Raw genomic sequence first — 20,212 nt, 5'->3', positions numbered from 1 at the left:
TGGGGATTGGGCTTTAAACAGATATAGTACATGCATAGTGAGAGTTTTATATGATACACACAAGAGACTCGTGATAAGGCTTTAAATAATAAATTTGCAGATTCAAGGGAAGCCTGTTCCAACTTTAAAGTTGTGTGACTGCAAAATAATCATTTCATATGCAATATATCTGTGTAGCAGGTATCAAGAATTCACTGCTGAGGATCTCTGGGAGGAGAGGCAGTGAAATAAAAACATTACTGGGAACGAAGAAGTTCATGAACACAGGACTTCAAACATGGCTCTGAGAGTCTCTGGATATCAACAGGATATTAACACTGCATCCAAAGAAGTAAAATGGTAAGCTATCTGGATCAGGTCAAGGACAGGTTTGGGTGGGAGCGGGGTTTCCTGGAAAGAGTTTGGGAAGGCCTGCATAAATTGGCTGGCTTTAACATAATAAATGCTCTATAAAGATTCAAACCCCAGTTTTCAAATCTTAAAAGAACATTTATAGTTCCTAGTGGTGCTAAGAGCTCAAATGTACAGTAAAAGCGATTTTATCCAGCACTTCACCAATCGGAAATCTCTATAAACCAGCACTTCTGATCTTCATTGAAAGTCCGGTTTATAGTCTGGTTGGCACGGGGCCAGCAAAGGGTTGGGGGGGTTGGGAGGGTGGGGTGCGAGGTCCCATATCTGGGGGATGGCTCACCTCAGGTGGCTCCCCACAAGCAGCAACCTGTGCACTGCCTCCGCCCGCAGGGGCCACCCTCGCAGCTCCCATTGGCTGCGGTTCCTGGCCAGTGGGAGAAGCGGAGCCGGCGCTCGGGGTGGGGGCAGTGTGCAGCACTGCCTGCCATGTCTCTGCCTAGGAGCAGCTAGGATAGGTCGCCACTTGTGGAGAGCTGCCTGAAGTGAGCGCCCCCCGGATCCGCACCCCGGGCCCCCTCCCACACCCAATCTTCCTTCCTCTTATATAGCTGGCATTTTTCACTTACCAGCACCCCCCATTCACCCAACATGCCGGATAAAACAGCTTTTACTGTATTTCAAAAATCCTTGCTGAAAAGCAGACTTTGTCAAGTATTCATGGCCATGTGTGCCTCCTGCTACTGCAAACAAATCTTCATGCAGGTCAGCTGGCTGCTAATATAGAAGATTGTTTTATGCAATGTTCTGTAGCAGCGATGTCCTACTTTAGTTTGAGAGTGATTTCAGTACTCCAAAAACACATAGAAGCGTATTTGCAGTCCTCCTTTCATTTCAAAGCTTTCTTGCCAAAACCAGAAGCTACTTTGCCATTTCTTTTAGTGCATGGTTAAGCCTGAAAAGGTCTTTGTTTTCCTATCCAATCTAAACAGACAAAGGCAAAGCTTAGTGGTTTGAGCATTGGTTTGCTAAACCCAGGGTTGTGAGTTCAATCCTTGAGGGGGCCATTTAGGGATTTGGAGCAAAAACAATTGGAGATTGGTCCTGCTTTGAGCAGGGGGTTGGACTAGATGATCTCCTGAGGTCCCTTCCAACTCTGATATTCTATGATTGGATAAATCACATCTGCTTACTAGGAATATGTTTGCATGACTGCGCTGACAAAATGGACAACTCGAAGTTTCAAGACCACCTTGCAGACGAGAAATGGAGTCAACCTACGTAGAAATGCAACAGCAGTAGGAAAATGTTAAGCTGAAAATGTTCTACTTCTCCCCCTTTTGAGCTGCTGCATCTTTGTGGGGGGAAGGAGGAAGGAAGGAGAATTCAAAACAACATGAGTGCAAGAATGCTTCAGCAACTGTCAGCTGCACAGCTAGTCTCTGCATTGCAGAACAAGGCATAGCATGAGGAAGTCATGCAGCGGCACCGATTTAGCATGTCCAGTGAAGACACATTACATGGACAGGAGAACGCTCTCCCATCAATGTAATTTACTCCATGTAAACGAGAGGTGGAAGCTATGTGACCAGGAGAGTGTCCCCCGCCGACATCAAGCAGTGTCTACATCATGCTAAGTCAATGTAAGTTATGTTGCTCTGGGTGGGTTGGGGGGTTCACACCTCTGAGCAATGTAACTTATATCGACTTAGGCGGTAGTGTAGACAAGGCCTATGATGTAAAGGTGCTAACATGTTCGAAAAGTCTAATCTAGACAAAGTAGCATATACATTAACCTGTGCTAGGCTGGTCAAGTTAAAGCCTATACTCCCATCTGAGCTTTCATTCAGCCAGATAGCTTGTCTACATTAGATATTTCAAATGTATTAGTTAGAATATGTTACCTAAGATATTCTAGCATCACACCTTTTATCTTAGCCTAGAAATGGTGCAAGGGTTTGTACCATGATTAAGCATCAATATAAGTTCTATCTCCAGAGATGGAAACAGAAAATATTATGAGGAAAACAGCAGGAAAGAAAATGGGTGAAACAAGAAGAGAAATCACAGTATACTTTAATGGCTATTAAGAGCCACAGTTAAGGATCTTTTCTAGACTTACCTATGGTGCCTTGTGAATGGAATTTGAAAGCTAAACCAGGTTTCTAGTTGACATTAGAATAGTGTTCAATACTTTGGTTTCAGGCAAGGCTTTTGTTCTACCTTCAAAAGCCTTGGCTCAGTATGGGCTGGACCCTAGACAACTTTAAAGCACAGGAAATGCTGTAATGCACAAGTCTCACTGAGACCTCTAATCACAGGAAGCGTGCAACATTCTTGGTAGATTCTGCCCTCTGAGTAAAGGAAAAGAATTACAAACCATCATGTCACATCCTTCCATTCTTGCCAATTACCACTCAGCTCCCAAAAGGAAATTCACTGAAGATTCCTTAGCATTTTCAGGAAGCAGCGCAGGACGCTGCCAAGTGAGATGTGGAAAAAATAGCTTTGCAGTGTCCTTTTTAGACCTGAAACGAACCTAGGTGTTCTGAGCTACATTTTATAGGGTTTTACTAGCAGCACTATCTACCATACCGGGCACAGTGGCGCGTGCCTGTAATCCCAGCTATTTGGGAGGCTGATGGATCACTAAGGTTGTTCTGGGCTTTTGGTGCACTATGCTGATCAGGTGTCCAGTGCCCCTGACAGCCTAGCCAGTGGGTGGCTGAAGGACTGGCTACAACAACACGAACCAATCGATCAAGGTGAAGCTGACTATCTACCTTGCCTCCTCTTTACTTTAGCTCATATGAAGTTACCTGCATGGCAGTGGTGTTTGAGATTCAAATTAGATATTAACAGGCTCCAGCCCCACCTGCTCCAAAGCAGAAGATTAACCAAAAAATTTATATATATTTGGTTAACTGAGGAAGGGAGCAATGGACAGTTACAATCAGTCTCTCTTCTCATGGGAGAGAGATAGTATGGAGGAACAGGAGCTGATTTAGAAGAGGAGGAATTGGGAGCAGAAACAGTGCCTGTGTTCACAGTCCCTTGGTAGGCTACACCTGCTGTTTTTTTGCAGGGATGCCCTTTCTGTGTGCACCCCACAGGGCCAGGCCCCAGGCCTTTACCGCTAAGGGTGGAATTTGCAATTTACACACTCTCAGACCAGGAGAACCTGGGCTACAGATCCCTGGATACAACCATGACTAATTCAGCAGGTCTAACAGGAGGTGGACTATTGTGATAACTCGGTTTACAATTTACCTAAATTGTAAGCTCAACTGTAAAAAGTGAATGACAGTTCATAAGTTGTCACAATGACCTGTTATATAAAATTGTTTAAGAAAAGATGCAAGGAGATAGAAAGACAATTAATTTAAACTGAAAAGGTTTTGCGGGTAATCTTAACACTGTTCTTGAGTAGTATGACTGGTAAACAAGAGGAGTAGAGCACTGGAAATCAATTGACCAAAACTGGCATGTCAGAAATTAGACCTATTGGTGGACAAAATAATGAGGAGATTGGCTATTCCACCCATCCCTTTTGGGAATTTTAAAAAGCAAAGAGACTTTGGGGGATGAAAATTAGCAGAAGGGAAAACTGCAATGCTGGCTGACTGGAAGACAAGACAAGGAGAAGGAGCACATTTCACCACCAAGACTGCCACCCCCCACCATCTCCTGGGACCCCAGACCTTCTTCATCCTAATCCTGAGACACATCCTGACCAGACCAGACCTTAGAGAAGGACCCAGATGACACCACCTCATCCACCGGCTCTGGCTAAATCCTGAACACAACTTGGGATGTGAGACTGTCTCCTTCCCTTGTCTCCAAATGTGTCCTCTCTCTCTCCTTTTTCTTTCTGTCTAATTAGTGTCTGGTTTAGTCAGGCAAGCCTGCATATTTTGCAATACCACTGTAAGCCTGCGAAAGAGGCAGCTAAAAGCAATGCCCCAAGCAGCCCAATGCTGGTACAAATGTGTCAAGTCTGAGTGGCTGATAAGACAAATGTGCGTGCCAGTGTTTTTCCAGCAGTGAAGCTGCAAGAGAACACCAGAGACAGAAGCTGCATTTTATATCTTTGCTGTTCTTTTCTCTTCTCTCTTGTATGTGTATCTGTCTTGTTTTGTCTTCTAGAAAATGCTGGGCGGAGAGTCTCGGGGGCATGGACATTGGGCAGGGGGCTGCTCGGGCCCCAAGCCCAGGGCAGGTGGAGGGTCTGCCACGGCTCCCCACAGCTGCCCACCCGGCTATTAAAATGGCTGGCGCCACTCCCCCCTGAGCCAGGTCTGCGAGAGCCGCGCGGGCAGCTGTGGGGAGCCTGGGTCCCTCCACCTACCCTGGGCAGAGGGACTGGAGGGCAGGGAAGCAGGGACACTGGGCAGGTGGCTGCTTTGGCCCCCCACCCAGGGCAGGTGGAGAGTCTGCTGCGGCTCCACAGCTCTTATCATGGCTGGGCTGCAACTCCAAGCCGCCCCACAGCTGGAGCTGGGTCCAGGAGAGCCACGCTGGCAGCTGTGTGGAGCCTGGGTCCCTCCACCTGCCCTGGGCAGGGGGCTGGGACACTGGGCAGCAGGCTGCTCGGGCCCTCCACCCAGGGCGGGTGGAGGGTCCACCGCAGCTCCCCACAGCTGCCAGCGCGGCTCTCCCCAACCCAGCTCCGGCCGGCTCAGAGCCGCAGCCCAGCCATGGTAGGAGCCAGGTGGGCAGCTGTGGGGACCCGCAACAGACCCTCCACCTGCCCTGGGTTGGGGGCCCAAGCAGCCCCCCGGGCAGCTCCACAGGTCTCCCCTCGCCCTCACCAGCATGGAGCCCAGCTGGGCAGCTGCAGGGGAGGGGGGAGCTGAGAGCATCCCCCAGCCATATCCCAGCCCTCCAGGCTCCTTGCCCAGCTGAGGGCAGGTGGAGGGTCTGCGACTCCGCATGGGCTCCCCACAGCTGCCCACGTGGCTGTCCCCAACTGGGCTCTGGCGGGGGGGATGCCTCAGAGCCTCAGCCTGGCCCCCAGTGTAGAGCCCTGCAAATCTGCGGATATCCACAGATAATTATTGCGGATCCTCGATCGTATGCAGACTCTAGCTATCTTCTCCAGAGTCACTGCCCCAATTATGACACTTTCGGAAAGGTTCTGAAAGCACGATACCGACCTTCTGTTGTGCTCTGTGCCCACAGATTACAGCTGCTTCAGAACTGAGAATTGTGCAACAGATGGCAGACTCTGAACAGCTGTTCTCTGGTGTGCTATGCAGGGAAAAACAAGCTCTATATAACTTGGTAGGTGGTGGCATGAGGACTTGCAAAGACTGATCAATACCTAAAGCCCCAAGTCCTCCTGGCTCTTTTAAAAATCTAGTTTAGATTCTTCCTCCCTGTCTCAATCGCCCCATGTGATACTTTCAGAAGATCATCTCTGTTATACGACCAGACAGACAAGAGGCTCCCGATTGTACCTGTGAAGTTTAATGCAGGGGTTCTCAACCTTTTTCTTTCTGAGGTCCCCCCAACATGCTATAAAACTCCACAGCCCATCTGTGCCGCAATAACTGGTTTTCTGCCTATCAGAGCCAGGGTGGCGTTAGGTGGTAGCAAGCAGGGCAATTGCCTGTGGCCCCATGCCACAGGGCCCCCACGAAGCTACATTGCTCAGGTCTCAGCTTCAACCCCGGGTGGCTGGGCTTCAGCCCCATGCAGTGAGACTTCAGCTTTCTGCCCTGGGCCCCAGCAAGTCTAATGCTGGCCCTGCTCAAGACCCCCTAAGGGCCCCAGACCCCTGGTTGAGAACTACTGATTTAATGGACATATATATCAGAGAATGGTATGCTGGCCACTTGCCATAGTCCAAGAAACTCATATGGAGCTATTCTAGATGTTCAAATACATGGAGTCACACTAATACTGCTGTGATGAGCATGGTATAAAAGTCTAAATATATTAGACAGAAGTTTTTGTTAAGAGAACAGAAGATTGGCGGGGGCAGTCTGAAAAAGTGTAGATGGATTCTCTGCTTGGAAGGGAAGTGACAGCATTTCCAGATCAGAAATCGTCTAGGAAACAAAAGCTGTCTTTAATAAAATATTCCTCCCCCTCCTGCCTTGTAATTAACTTCAGAACATTTTCATTCAAGTGAATCTAATGGTCATTACCTATTTATATTGTGGTAACACCCAAATGCCCTAATTAAGGTTGGAGCCCTATTGTACTAGGCAAGATACAAACATCAGTCAAAAAGAGAACAGATGAATGTTCCTAGATGACAGAAAATGATTACTACACAATTTCAGCAGCCCACTTGTTGACTTTTGTGATCAATGTTTTCCTGGTCTTTAAAACACACAGGGAAAGGAGGAGAATGAGGGATTTTAAAGATAGAATTTTCATCTTCTCTCAGAATGATTTTCATCCAGCTGGAAAAATAAAATAATCACCATAGGATTCTTTTCTGACAAAACTGTCAAAGACTAGACTTCAGGGTCTGATCTTCAGAATCTCTATTATTGCTGGCTGAAATATCTATATTTTGATAACAGCCTTATAGAAAGTAGATACTACTAAAGAACCACCCACCATTCCCTCTTCATTCCCAAGAGCACGATCAACAAAACTCAAACACACATAACATGTTGGGGAGGAGGGGACAAACAATCCCCGCCCTTCCCACCTCATCCATTCTCTGCTGAGTCAATTCCAAGGGGAATACAGCTCTCACTGAAGAAGTCTGATTCCAAGTCCTAGATGGTGACAGGTTATTGATCACAGTAAGGGGTTGAGAGATAATAAAACTCCCTGGGGAAAAAAACAACAACCCAGTAACATCTGTTATTAACCTTCCCTCTGTGAGCCATAAAGTGAAGCCCAAGCCTTAAGGCAAGTGGTGTGGGGCACAGAATTGCTATGTATCAATTAACATTTTAAGAGTCACATGGGGGTTGGCTCTCTTAACTTAGAAGCATCCCCTCCCCCTTGGGAATGTTCAAAATTGTAACTGACAGATGCATGTAGAGACTTCTCTGCAGTAGAAACCCTGCCCCAAGACAGCCACCCATCCATGGCTATGAACTAAATGGCACTGTTCAGAAGTGGAACATAACATTAAGATAACGATTTCAACAGAAGCAGAGTAATTTCATACAAACTACTGGAGCAGAGCCTGCAAATTCTACAAGTGGAAAACTGAATTAGTTTTTCCAAGGATCAAAATAAATCAATCTATTTTACACAACTTCTGGCAGTTCACAGAATCTCACAGTGCATTGGTCACTTCTTAGGTGAGCTGTCTAGTCTATTTTCTGTTTTCTACTTGCCATGGGTCAAGTTTGCCAGAAACCAGTTACCTGTACTGATGAGCGCTACTCTGTGCGGAGCGCTCAATTATGCATTATTTTGTCAGTATCAAGTTCTATAGTATTGTCCTGCCACCAACTCCTTCAGCAGTAAGCATGTTTCAGAAGTTGACACAGGCAAACATTTGGGTCTAGGTAGGGGGCAAGAAATTACAGCTGCAGCTGAACTCTGCAGTTTTCCACGACCATATCCAAAGGCCTTGTTGAGCATGGCATCAGCCAGCCTGGAAAGCTGCTCCTAGTTAGGGAAGAAGTGGTCAGCACATCATGCACAGCAACAGCTTGAGCCATGCCAAATTTAAAGAGATGGACAAATGGTCTATATTTTTGTGTGTTTAAAATAGAAAGGAAATCAAACTAAACATGGAAAAATTGATATAATTTAGCTACTTACTTGGCTCGATGGCACCAGCATTTATATTACATTGTGTCTGCCAAGACCAGAGATCCTTTTTAGCAATCTGCTCTTCTCTGGATGCAACTCATAATTTATTGTGCGTTTCTATTTAATACGTGAACACAAGCATAGCATTACCAGAGGCAAAATTCTTATTCAACTTCCACAGGCCAAAGCTGAGTGGGGGCAAGAATGGAAATATTACACAGCTCAGTCTATCTGCTGCCAGCCATCAAATGTACATAAAGAACTCTGGTGCAGAAACCAGCTAAACTTATTCCTGAGAAATGGGGGAAAGCTGGACTATGATAAAGCCACTGATCTAAGATGGCAATCCCAATACCCTAAGATTTTTTTTTTTTGTCCCCAACAGAAAACAGCACAGTGTCTCCAATTTAGATGCTGATCTCCTGATATCATGCAAACACGTGTTCAGATTTAATCCAAACAAGAGCTCCAAACCAAGCAATATCCAGTGTTACCAATTCTCATGATCATGAGTCTCATGATATTTGATGTTATACTTAAATCCCCTGAAAGCATACGATTAGCAGAGATCTCCACTTCCATTTAAAAAAATGAAGTAAGTTTCTAGTCCTCATGTTTGCAGAGAAAAGCTGGAAAACATAACATGGCTTAAATGACTTTTGAACATTTCTTCTGGCAAAACTGATAATCTCATAGCTGTTCTGATGTGGAACTTTTCCATCTCATCACGACAAAGATACCAGTTTGAAAGATGACAGAGGGAATACAATAATGTTTTATATGAATATACTCACTATAATTGTATTAATCCCAACCCACCTGTGGTGGTAAAGGAATTTTAGTACATATTAATTATGGATAAATCATCTGCAATAAAAAAAAGTTAACTTTGCAAGTCTGAAGTGGAAGCAGCCAAGGCAAAATTGTGCTTCATTGGCCACAAACAACTATTAGGGCTTGTCTCCACTTACTGGGGCATCGACGCTTGGGTCTAGGGAAGACCCACTAGATCGACTGGCAAACACTCTCCCATCATCACCGGTACTCCACTAGAACGAGAAGCACAAGGTAAGTTGATGGGAGAGTTTCTCCCTTCAGCCCACCACGGTGTAGACACCGCAATAAGTCGACCTAAGGTACGTCAATTCCAGCTACGTTATTCACGTAACTTAGGTCGACTTAGCCCCGCAGTATAGACCTGCAAATGCACTGGTTATTTTAGCAAGCTGTGTTAATAAATGACATCACATTACCATTTATGTCATTTTCATCTTGTGTGCAGGACTCTAAAAAGATGCTTCTGATTCCAACAATACCATTGATTAGTGTGAACAATGGGATTTCTAAAAGAGGCAGCCATTTCTGTTAATCCCATGATTTCCTTCAATCATGCTACTACAGAGTACAGCTGTTCCCACCAAATACAGAAAGAATGGTTTGTAAAGTCATGCTTCACGTGAGATATCACCCACAATCTGTAACTCCTGGATGAGTCACTCTTATTCTAAAGGCTTGCTGTGAAAACAATGTTGGTACGCCCACTACATTCCATTACGATATTTGTAATGTCGCTAAATACTTTGCATTACTGTACTATATGTTGTGACAGGGTCAGGACAGATGGCTATAGGAGAGTAATAGAAGGCAGATATATTAGCCCCAGGTTAAGTAGGTCCCTTTTCCCTGGGTAAGGTAACAGGGAAGGTTGCAGAACAATCAGGAACCTTCTGGAGACAATTAAGACAGGCTGATTAGAACACCTGCAGCCAATCAAGAAGCTGCTAGAATCAATTAATGCAGGCTAATCAGGGCACCTGGGTTTTAAAAAGGAGCTCACTTCAGTTTGTGGTGTGCGTGTGAGGAGCTGGGAGCAAGAACACGGACTGTTGGAGGACTGAGGTGTACAAGCATTATCAGACACCAAGGAGGAAGGTCCTATGGTGAGGATAAAGAAGGTGTTGGGAGGAGGCCATGGGGAAGTAGCCCAGGGAGTTGTAGCTGTTGCACAGCTGTTCCAGGAGGCACTCTAGACAGCTGCATTCCACAGGCCCTGGACTAGAACCTGGAGTAGAGGGCAGGCCTGGGTTCCCCCCAAATCCTCCCAACTCCTGGTCAGACACAGGAGGAGTCGACCTGGACTGTGGGTTCAGAAAAACGGCCAAGCTGAGGGCTGCCATGAAGCTCCAAGGTGAGCAAATCCGCCAATAAGTGCAAGACCCACTAAGGTAAAGCAGGAACTTTGTCGCAATATGTGTGTGTGTGTGTGTATATATATACACACATACACATATACTGAAACTACTGGATCACAGTGCTACTGAAAGCAGAGGTTGTGTCAAAAAAAAGTTACCAGCATCACCCAAAAAAGGAGGTATGAGAAGGAGCCGTTAAGGAGGATTCAGGGGAGGGATAGGGACAAGAGATCATTTTCTCTTTATATACATAATTACACAAAAGCAAACACTGACAACCTTAATTCTCACATTTCCTAATTGTTGAGTGCTTGCCTTACAACCGGAATAATGTTCTTTTAACATACTATTTTTACCATAGCAAGTCCTTGCCTCATTCGTCCAGAATTCCTGTCCCACTCTCCTTGCCCAGGCATCCCAAGTTTCCCTCTCAACCTTCCAGCTCCTTATCACAATCTTCCTTCTCTGCACCTTGGCTCCTCATCAGATCTATCACCTCCTTCCCCTTGTCCAAATACTTCTCAGCTCCAGTCTCGTTTTGCCCAGCCAGTGCATCTCAGTCCTCCCTTTCCTACTGGCTCCCAGAGCTACTGTGATCCTATTTCTCTTCCTGATTCCAAGTCCATTTCCTTTCCCAGACAGTCACAGTTATTCCTCCCCTCCCCCACCCACAGCTCACAGCCCCCTTCCCCTTCAAGCTCCTTGTCCCAATCTGCTCTCCCTGCATAGGTGTGACTCTTCTCCTCTTTGCATTCAGATCAGGTAGCTTCCTCCTCCACATTACCTGGGCCCAGCATTGGGGGGGGTGGGGGTGCAGTTTGGCCCTGAGAACCCAAGAAAGAGACAGTATCTTTGCTCTCAGTTCTGGGGCACAATATGGCTCTCAGCAGCCCAGAGCTGCAACTGCAGAAAAAGTCCTGCTCTGCCGTGCGTTAGAGTTCTGTGTACTGGCTCTTTAGGGAATTTAACTGCTAAAATCTAAGTCACCTCTAAAGAGCATGTGCAATTTTTCACATGCTTATAACTTGGCCAAATGTGGGCAGATTTTCATGGGGACAGCAAGAAGCCCAAACACAAAAACCACTCTCCTGCCCAATTGCAAGTCCCTCCTACCAAGTAATGGGGGGTGCTACAGCTTTTCAAAAAAAAAAAAAAAAAAAAAGATCTCTGGACTTAACATAGGGAAAACATTTTTCCCTAGCCTCATTCTTGGAAACTGCTTTACCATTTTGGCTAAAGTTTTCCAAAACATCCATCCTGAGGTAGACACCCAGCATGGAAAACTTCAACCCGAATGGTTAAGATTTGGCAAAGTTATAAGAAAGACCCTGTTGTCAGTTGCTTATAACAGGAAATGTCAGGCAACTTTAATAGGCAGCTCTATCAGCCTGGCCTAGAGCAGCAGATTTTATTATGGATTTAAAATATAATTCGTTTAAAAAATAATGTCACTGGAATACATTCCAGGAATCTGTAGACATCACAAGCTAATCAAGACTAAACCACAAGAGTGACTAGGATCCATCTTGTATTTAAAAGCCTAATGAAGCCTATTTATTGACTTTCAATTTATACACATAGGGTAAAATTTTCAAAAGCACCTATCCTAAGTCCCAGTGTAACTTAGGTGCTTTTGAAAATTTTGCTCACGTTGCACAAGGACTGAAGATTTCAAGTGTCAGAAGCATAATTTTCCTTCCTGCCCCAAGACTTATTTCCAGTTCTGAGATAATTCCAGGCACTTCCAGTTATTCTCTCCCCCAGTGCAACTGTACTCTGTACCAGATGTATGGCAGCACTATTTTTTCCTCTCAGAAGGAAAAGAAGACAATAACAGAAGACAATCTGCATATCTCTGAGTAATACTTGGCTCCCGGTCAGGGAAAATAAATCGGGATGCAATGGGAAAAAGGTGAAATAATAGACAAAAAGCACATAACACGCCCTTTGAAAAACGGGAATGCTGGATCAGAGCGTTACTGTGAAAGAGTGGAAATGGTGTCACAATTAATCTTGAGGCAAAATTAAAATAATTTAGATTTTCCTTTTAAAAGTGTTTTTCTGAAACCAGAATGCCTGGAAAAGAAATGTAACGTTAACTGAAGGGAAAAGAGAGAGGACAAACACTTATTGAGAACAGAAATATTTGACATTTATTGAAAACCATCAACAGGGTGGTGAATGTGTACTGGCAAACAAACAAAACCAAAAAAACAGTCAGAAAGGCATTGGCGGTTGGGGAGACAGTCAAAACAGGAAATTAGGAGGAGTCTCACAGGAATTATTGTAGTAGAATCTCTTCAAACAGGAAGCCTGCTTGTGTTTTATATTGTGTGTAACCAAAGAGCCACCATCTTCTAATAAATTTCAGCTCCTTTGAAAAGGGAATCTGAAACATTTCTATACTAGGATGGGACACACTTCACTTTACTTTCTAGTATGTGTAAATTAAAAAAGTTTCAGATTAATTAAAACCTTTAAAGCTACTGGAAAGCATTTCTGGATTCCTTACGCATTGACCCATTTTCTATAAGTCTTCATGGCAGGTGGCTTTTACCTGGAAATATTTTTCAAATAAAAATTCTACAAAAAAATATCAGAGTATTATTTAAGTTCTCACAAGCCCTCATTCTGCAAATGCTTAGGAATGTGTTTAACTTGGCAGAATGCAAACAATCCTGTTGACTTAAATCGCACTACTCACAGTGTATAAAGTTAAACCCACATGCAAGTCTTTACAGGATCAACGCCTCAGACTGCACAATCTCTCAGACAAGGAAAGTATTTGATTTGTATAACTACAGAGCTATATAAAACTATTATTCATAGCGCCATCTATAAAGACAACAGTGCGTATTGAGAGCAAGAGTTGGATTGGGCTTGAGCTAGCTAGCTGCTTCTTCACCATAAACTGCAAAACTGGTGGTCCTGAGTCCCTTATAGAACCTGAAGAATCCCATTTAGTTTTCCACTCATTCCTCTCAAAAGCCGTGCCACAGAAACCCTTCTCCTACTGGTGGATGTCCAAACACGGCTCCCTCCAGAGGCAACAAGTGTTTTTCCTTGCATTGGATTGCTAAACAGCAACACTGGACGCAATCTCAAGAAACAAGGATGCTGCCAGTCCATGAATTCTGGGCTTGTCTATGTGGTGCAGCAAAGCACACCAGAAAGGTGTGATCTGTAAAGTCCTCTACTGCTGTGTGCAGATCCACTGGTGCGCTCTAAAGGATACCTAGTTTGTATTAAGAAAAGGAGTACTTGTGGCACCTTAGAGACTAACAAATTTATTTGAGCTATAAGCTTTCGTGAGCTACAGCTCACTTCATCGGATGCATTCAGTGGAAAATACAGTGGGGAGATTTATATACACAGAGAACATGAAACAATGGGTGTTACCATACACACTGTAACGAGAGTAATCAGGTAAGGTGAGCTATTACCAGCGGTTGGGGGGGGGGGGAGGGGGGGAGAGAGACCTTTTGTAGTGATAATCAAGGTGGGCCATTTCCTGCAGTTGACAAGAACGTCAGCGGAACAGTAGGGTTGGGTGGGTGGGGGAGGGGGGGAAATAAAAATGGGGAAATAGTTTTACTTTGTGTAATGACCCATCCACTCCCAGTCTTTATTCAAGCCTAAGTTAATTGTATCCAGTTTGCGAATTAATTCCAATTCAGCAGTCTCTCTTTGGAGTCTGTTTCTGAAGTTTTTTTGTTGAAGAATTGCCACTTTTAGGTCTGTAATTGAGTGACCAAAGAGATTGAAGGGTTCTCCGACTGCTTTTTGAATGTTATAATTCTATAATTTTTCTAGCAGTAGACCAGGAATAAATAAGCCGGGGGGGGGGGGGGGATATTAGAATGAGGTTGTGGGACTCAAAGAACTCTCAGACGTAGGCTGTGTAATCACAATTGGCTGGAGGGCAGGTATGTGAAGAATTCTGCTACTGGACGGGGAAAGCTCCTTTCTGTGTAAACAGCATGAGTGACAGATAGGTTGAAAGCACTGCAAAAGCAGCATGGACTCTCTACTTTCACTGATTCACACAAGAACAGTACTGAATTTGCAGCTATAACCAGCAGAAGCCCCAATTCCTAAAAGTTAGTTCTTTTTCAAGTGACCAAAACACAGAAACCTCCTTTTTCCTGCATAGAATTCCTTTTAGGAACATCATCTTGGTTCACTTGGTGATTAGTTGGCTGGGTGTTTGTTCAAGACATGCACCACTGTGCATTGGTGGGATCCATAAAGTGCACATCCAAAACTACTCTAATCTCCTAACAGTTTAGAAATCACACCACACACCATGTATTTCAGATCCAACTTAAAAATACAACACTTTCATTAAACAGTGCTCTGATCAAAGACAGCTCAGTTACAAGTTCATAAATGAGGACTGTCTTGAGATCACTACACTACTTTTCATTTCTGACCTTAATCGGAGACTTAATTTGCATTTTTGGTGTTGGAAAGCTCAAAAGTATGAATCTAATACACCAGCCATAATAGCCTGACAATTGCAGCTTTTAGGCCACTGATATTAGAGGAATATATTGTAGTTGCATTTTTTAAAAAACAGTTAAAGGATTATGTTAAAATGTTTGACTTTTGCAGAGAAAACTTACATCCTTTCAAGGCTATGCTTTTTATGCACTCAACTGCTGAAAATAAAATCATTGCATTTGTCAAAGAGACAAATGTGGTCTAGAGGTCAGAGCACTACAGTGGGGCCAGGATAGTCCCAAATCAGATTACTTTTAGGGCCTTGGGTATGTCATTGAACAAATAGGTGTGAATTTCAAAGTCACCTAGGTGACTTGGGAGAAAAAGTTCCTAAGAAAGTTAATGGGACTGGTACTCCTAAATGATCTGGACGCTTTTGAAAACCCTACCCAATGTCATCCCACCACCCCCAAACACCCACCCGAAAACTGGATACACAGTTTACACGTTAGGGAGGTGTGTGTACCTAAATGGAAGCAATCTTAATTTTCTCTCATTCTTCACTTCATTAATTCCTAGCTGCTTTGACAGCATAAAGCCATCTTTTTATTTAGAAGACCTGTGAAGATCCACATAAATCCACAATATTCTTCTGCCAAGTCCCCTGTAATTATTACCTTCCATAAAGCACACACTGTGGTAGGTGCTTTGCAGAACATATCAAATATGGTCCCTACTCTGAAGTGCTTACCAGAGACAGAAATGTAACAAACAGGCAGGCAGACAATGGGAGGGAAGAGAATCAGAGGTCAAAGGGTTACATCAATAAAATAATGTGGTTGTTCTGGCTGGGTAGAGAATCATCATTTACTGATTAAATTATAAAGCAATAACAAAGCCAGAGGTTAATGGGCCTCCTTCATGAGTGAGTGGGTGAGGTTCTGTTTCCTGCAGTGTGCAGGTGGTCAGACTGTATGATCATGATAGGCCCTTCAAGCCTTAAAAATCTATGAGTCTATGAGAAGGAGCCTCCACCAATTAGAATCAAGGTGAAAAAAATATTTCCCTTGAAATTGTGATGTAGGATCATCAAAGCAGCATAAGTTTATAATGGCAAGCTGTTAAGAACTGCAATCTTGGAAGCTGAAAATGACAATGTCAACTTTGTCTAAATATTTGTATCTATTCTAGTTAGAAGTATCATACTTCAACTGCAGTCAGCTTGGGTAAGTCTGAAAAATTGTGTTTTTTCAGTTTATTTTGTGCATTTGACAGCCCTTTGTGCATAGTGAGCTGTGTTCCATGCCGAGTCAATCATTTAGGCCTTGATCCTGCAACTGGATCTACACACGGGTAGAACACAGCACCCACTGAGACCCACTCTGAAATCGCAGGCTCACCCGCTTAAATCCAGTTGGAGGATTGGGACTTTTAGTTTCCCCCATTTATGTGCATCTGTCACAAAGGAAAAAGAAAAAGAAAATGAGACTGTAAAAATCACAAAAGTTGGCAGGGGTCAGAGGAGCATATGTATTAAAAAACCTTGTGTTTACATTTGTTTTGTTTTTTTAATACTAATTAGATTTCAAGACAGCATCTCTTTAAACTTAGTCCAATTCAAGCAGTAGATAGCACAATAACAATAGCAAGGACCCTGTCAAGGTTAGAGATGTTTTCTGAAGATTTCTTACCATCCCGCACATCTGTTAAGTTCCACGGACATTAGCAACACTAGGAATCCTAGTGCAAATAGGATGCTGGTGTATTATGTCATGTAACCTGGCTCAGAGCAAGTCTAATCACACATGCCAGTCCACCTAAAGCTCCCAGTGTGGTGAACACCAGTGCAACTCAACAGGTGATAGCAACATTTTCCTATCCTAGACTCGCCATTACTCCTGTTTCCACGCATGGAGCTTCACTCTCTGCAGTTACACCAATGGAGCTCTGCACACCTTTGTCACCCTGTACCAGTTTCACTGCTTACCATGGGGTTACTATCTTTCTGATTCATGCCCCAGACGACTTTAAGGGGCATTGTCAAGCCTGCACAGGCACCCTGGACACAGGGTCTCCCAACCCTATCATGTAAAGTTGGAAGTGTCCACGCAATACACATGGCTCAGCTTTCACCAGTGCATAGAGCAGAGAGCCAGTTACTCGGTGCTTCCCGAAAACAGAGCATGTGCCCCAACCCATGGGCATAAGAAAAGAGACATGGTACAGCCCCTCGCTCTCCTGCGCCAACCCACCCAATCATACACCCACATTATTTAAACCCCAAACCCCACTATCAGCCCCTGTCCCCAGTGGGCACAACACCCTCCTTTCCTTCCCCTCCCGTGCAGTGGGCACAGCCCCCGGCTGACGGGCACAGGCATCCTTGTCCCCCCAGCCACCTCCTGGCTGGCAGGCACAGCCTCCCCATCCCTCTCCAGCTCTACTGTGTCCCCCCTGCCCCAGCCAATGGGCACAGCCCCCTCCAGTTCTCCCCAGCCGACAGGCACAACCACCCATTCCCCCCAGCTTTACTGCCCTCCAAGCCCCAGCTAACAGGCACAGCCTCCCCAGCTCTACTGTACCCCCCAGCCCTGGCTGACAGGCACAGCCCTCCGCCAGTCCCCCCAGCTCTACTGTCTTCCCCCCCCCCGCCCACCCCCACAGCTCTACTGTCTTCCCCCCCGGGCCCCGGCTGACAGGCAGAGCCCCTCCACCCAGCTCTACTGTCTTCCTCTCCCCCGCCCCGGCTGACAGTCACAACCCCCCCCAACCCCGGCTGACAGGCACAGCCCCCCCCCTCCCCAGCTCTACTGTCTTCCCCCCTTCCCGCCCGCCTGCCACAGCTGACGGGCACAGCCCCATCGCAGCCCAACTTCCCCCCCACGGCTGACAGGCACAGCCCCGTGGCAGCCCCCCCCGCCCCGGCTGACAGGCACAGCCCCAGCTCTACTGTCTTCCCCCCCTAGCACCGGCTGACAGGCACAGCCCACCCCCAGCTCTACTGTCTTCCCCCCCCCAGCACCGGCTGACAGGCACAGCCCCCCGGCAGCCCCCCCCCCGCCCCGGCTGACAGGCACAGCCCCCTGGCAGCCCCCCCCGCCCCGGCTGACAGGCACAGCCCCCTGGCAGCCCCCCGCTCTCACCTGCCGCCCAGGAAGCTCCTGGCCAACTCGGCCAGCTCCCCCGGCGCCTCGGCCCTGCTGAGGGCGGCGCTGCCCTGCGCGCTCCAGGGCAGGGGATCCTCCGAGCCCAGCGGGGACGGGAAGTCCCGCAGGAGGGAGCCCAGGACGCCCCGGGCCGCCTCCGCGGGCAAGGCCATAGCCGCGTTGGTACGGCCCGGCGGGCGCCTTGCCTGGAGCGGGGCGCGCCACGCGCCACCGCCGGAGGGGGAGGGGGGAGCGAGGCCACCAACCGCCCGTGACGGCCGCTTTAAGGGCAACAGGGAAGGGGCGGGCGGAGGAGGGGGCAGGGCCTCCGGGGGCGGGGCCAGGAGCCACCCGGCTGGCGTGTGGGGAGGGGGGGGGGGGGTCACTGGTGTCTGGGGGAAGGGCAGGAGCTGCTGGAGGGGCAGCGCGAGCTGACTGGGCGGGAAGTGGGAGGGGAGCTCTGGCTTCACTGCGGGGGGCGTTTACACAGGGGGGGCGGGCCCGCTGCCGCTCTGACAAGGCCAGGGCTTAGTCTGCGCCAGCCTGGCTTGCCAGGGATGAGCCCCGGCACCTCTGGGCAGGGCTGTTCACAGCACCCCCCCACACCCCCCGCTCTGGGCTTGCTGCACCAGCTATGAATGTAAAAAATTACTTGAGCCCCAGCACCTCTCTCATTACAAATTAAGCATTGGCCAAGGACAAGAGGGGGGGGCGGCCACGGGCTGACCTCGAGAACCTTTCCCCCCCCCCCTCCCCCTTTTCAATATTTCCATCAAAGAAACAAAATATTGCAAAGGATTTTTTAAATGCCTCACACCACCTCATGGCCAGTCTGGGCCCCGGCTGCTGCTGGGGCTGGCGGCCTGCCCCTTTTGCACTGGAAAACGCTGATCCTCCAGCACAGAGCATAGGACTGGATCAAACTTTTCACTGGAAAGCAGGCTAGCCAGCTCTCGAGCACAGGGCCTGGTACAGAGAGCCATTTGCCCTCACCCCTACCACACTGTAATGGGCAGGTACATCCATCAGGTTACAGGGACAGAAGTGACTAATGGTTAGGAGTGGGAGTTAAGACATGTATGGCTCAGGGGGGTGCATAGAGGCAACATAGGTATATTTCACCTACGCTTAGTCATTGGCACACCAGGTGTTCGGGAAATTTTTCAAGACCTGATGTTCATATCCCAACATCGGCTTCCATTCCCACTGAAATGATAAACATTAGCTTACGAACACTCACATTCTCAGCTATAGAAGGTTCCTTCCCCCCCAACTGATTCTTTTCAAAATGGATATCTGCCACATCTTCAAGGAAATAAGGTACCCCTGCTGGACAGCCTTACACAGCTGTTTAAGCACGAGTTCCATGGAGTTTAATGGAACTAGTCACCACATAAATGTAAGCATGTGCATAAGTCTTCGCAAGACTGGAGCTTAAGCAACTCAATCCTATGTATTCCATTAATGAACCATGTGATCCTCTGTATTTCCATGTTTCTGCCATCTGTCTCCAGGTTTAGTTGTATCCTCTCCCCTACTATGTTAATGAGGGCAGCGTGACTAGGAGGTAGAACACTTTAAACCTATTCCAAAATCCTATTAAATAGTCCAACAGAAGGGGCAGCAGCAGATCTAGTCTATAATAAATAATTTCAAACAACTTAAACATCAGAATTTGAACAAAAAAGAGGAAAAATTAATCATTCAGTAGTGTTTTTTTTTAAAATCAGCTACTGAGGTGATCATTTTTTTCAACATTTGAAATTATTTTTGTAAAACTATTTTTAAAAGGTTTGTGTGACGGGTCCCAGTGGGGCCAGCTGTGGTCACTCAGTTAGGGTGAAGTGCAAAGAATGAGGCAGACAATCCCCATAAAGCTGATGGATATTCCAATATGTAAACTTACCAAGACAGCATAAAACAGCTTCTTAATTACCTCACTGGTTACTCAGAAGTCCAAACAACACAGTTCCCTTAAAATGATCCAGCCTCAGGCCTCCATCCAGGTACCTAAAGTCAAATATGATGAAGATTCCTGAAAATCTTTTTCATCATATAAAAGAAAAGGTTTTACCAGTCCCAAAGGACCGGACACATTACCTCCCAGGTTAATGAATGTTTCAGATCTTACCCAAATACACACTACAGCCAATTCTTATTAACTAAGCTAAAAATTAAAAAACAAAAGAGTATGGTTAAAAGATCAATATACATACAGACATGAGTTCAATTCGTTGAGGTTCAGATTTATAGAGATGGTGAGCTTTGTAGTTGCAAAGAGTTATTTCAGAAATAGTCTTTAGGTTATAGTCCAATGCCATTGCAGGGTGTTCCAGCTTAGGACTG

The 20,212-nt window shown here is 46.2% G+C and overlaps 1 protein-coding gene across 2 annotated transcripts in view; it reads right to left on the bottom strand.

The window, feature by feature from the left end:
* PPM1F (protein phosphatase, Mg2+/Mn2+ dependent 1F) overlaps positions 1-18,326 on the bottom strand; it is a 41,614-nt gene extending 23,288 nt beyond the window's left edge. Inside the window, exon 1 of one of the 2 annotated variants that reach the window (XM_037878466.2) lies at positions 17,864-18,326. In XM_037878466.2, coding sequence (XP_037734394.1) covers positions 17,864-18,039 — 176 coding nt within the window. In that variant the 5' untranslated portion in view covers positions 18,040-18,326. The remainder of the gene's footprint in view (positions 1-17,863) is intronic. The other variant, XM_037878467.2, reaches the window with a different exon arrangement.
* Positions 18,327-20,212: the final 1,886 nt, after the last annotated feature.

This window comes from Chelonia mydas, chromosome 15 (assembly GCF_015237465.2).
Source record: "Chelonia mydas isolate rCheMyd1 chromosome 15, rCheMyd1.pri.v2, whole genome shotgun sequence".
Lineage (NCBI taxonomy): Eukaryota > Metazoa > Chordata > Testudines > Cheloniidae > Chelonia > Chelonia mydas.
Note: the sequence above shows the minus strand (reverse complement) of the source record. Positions and strands in the feature narration are given on the sequence as shown.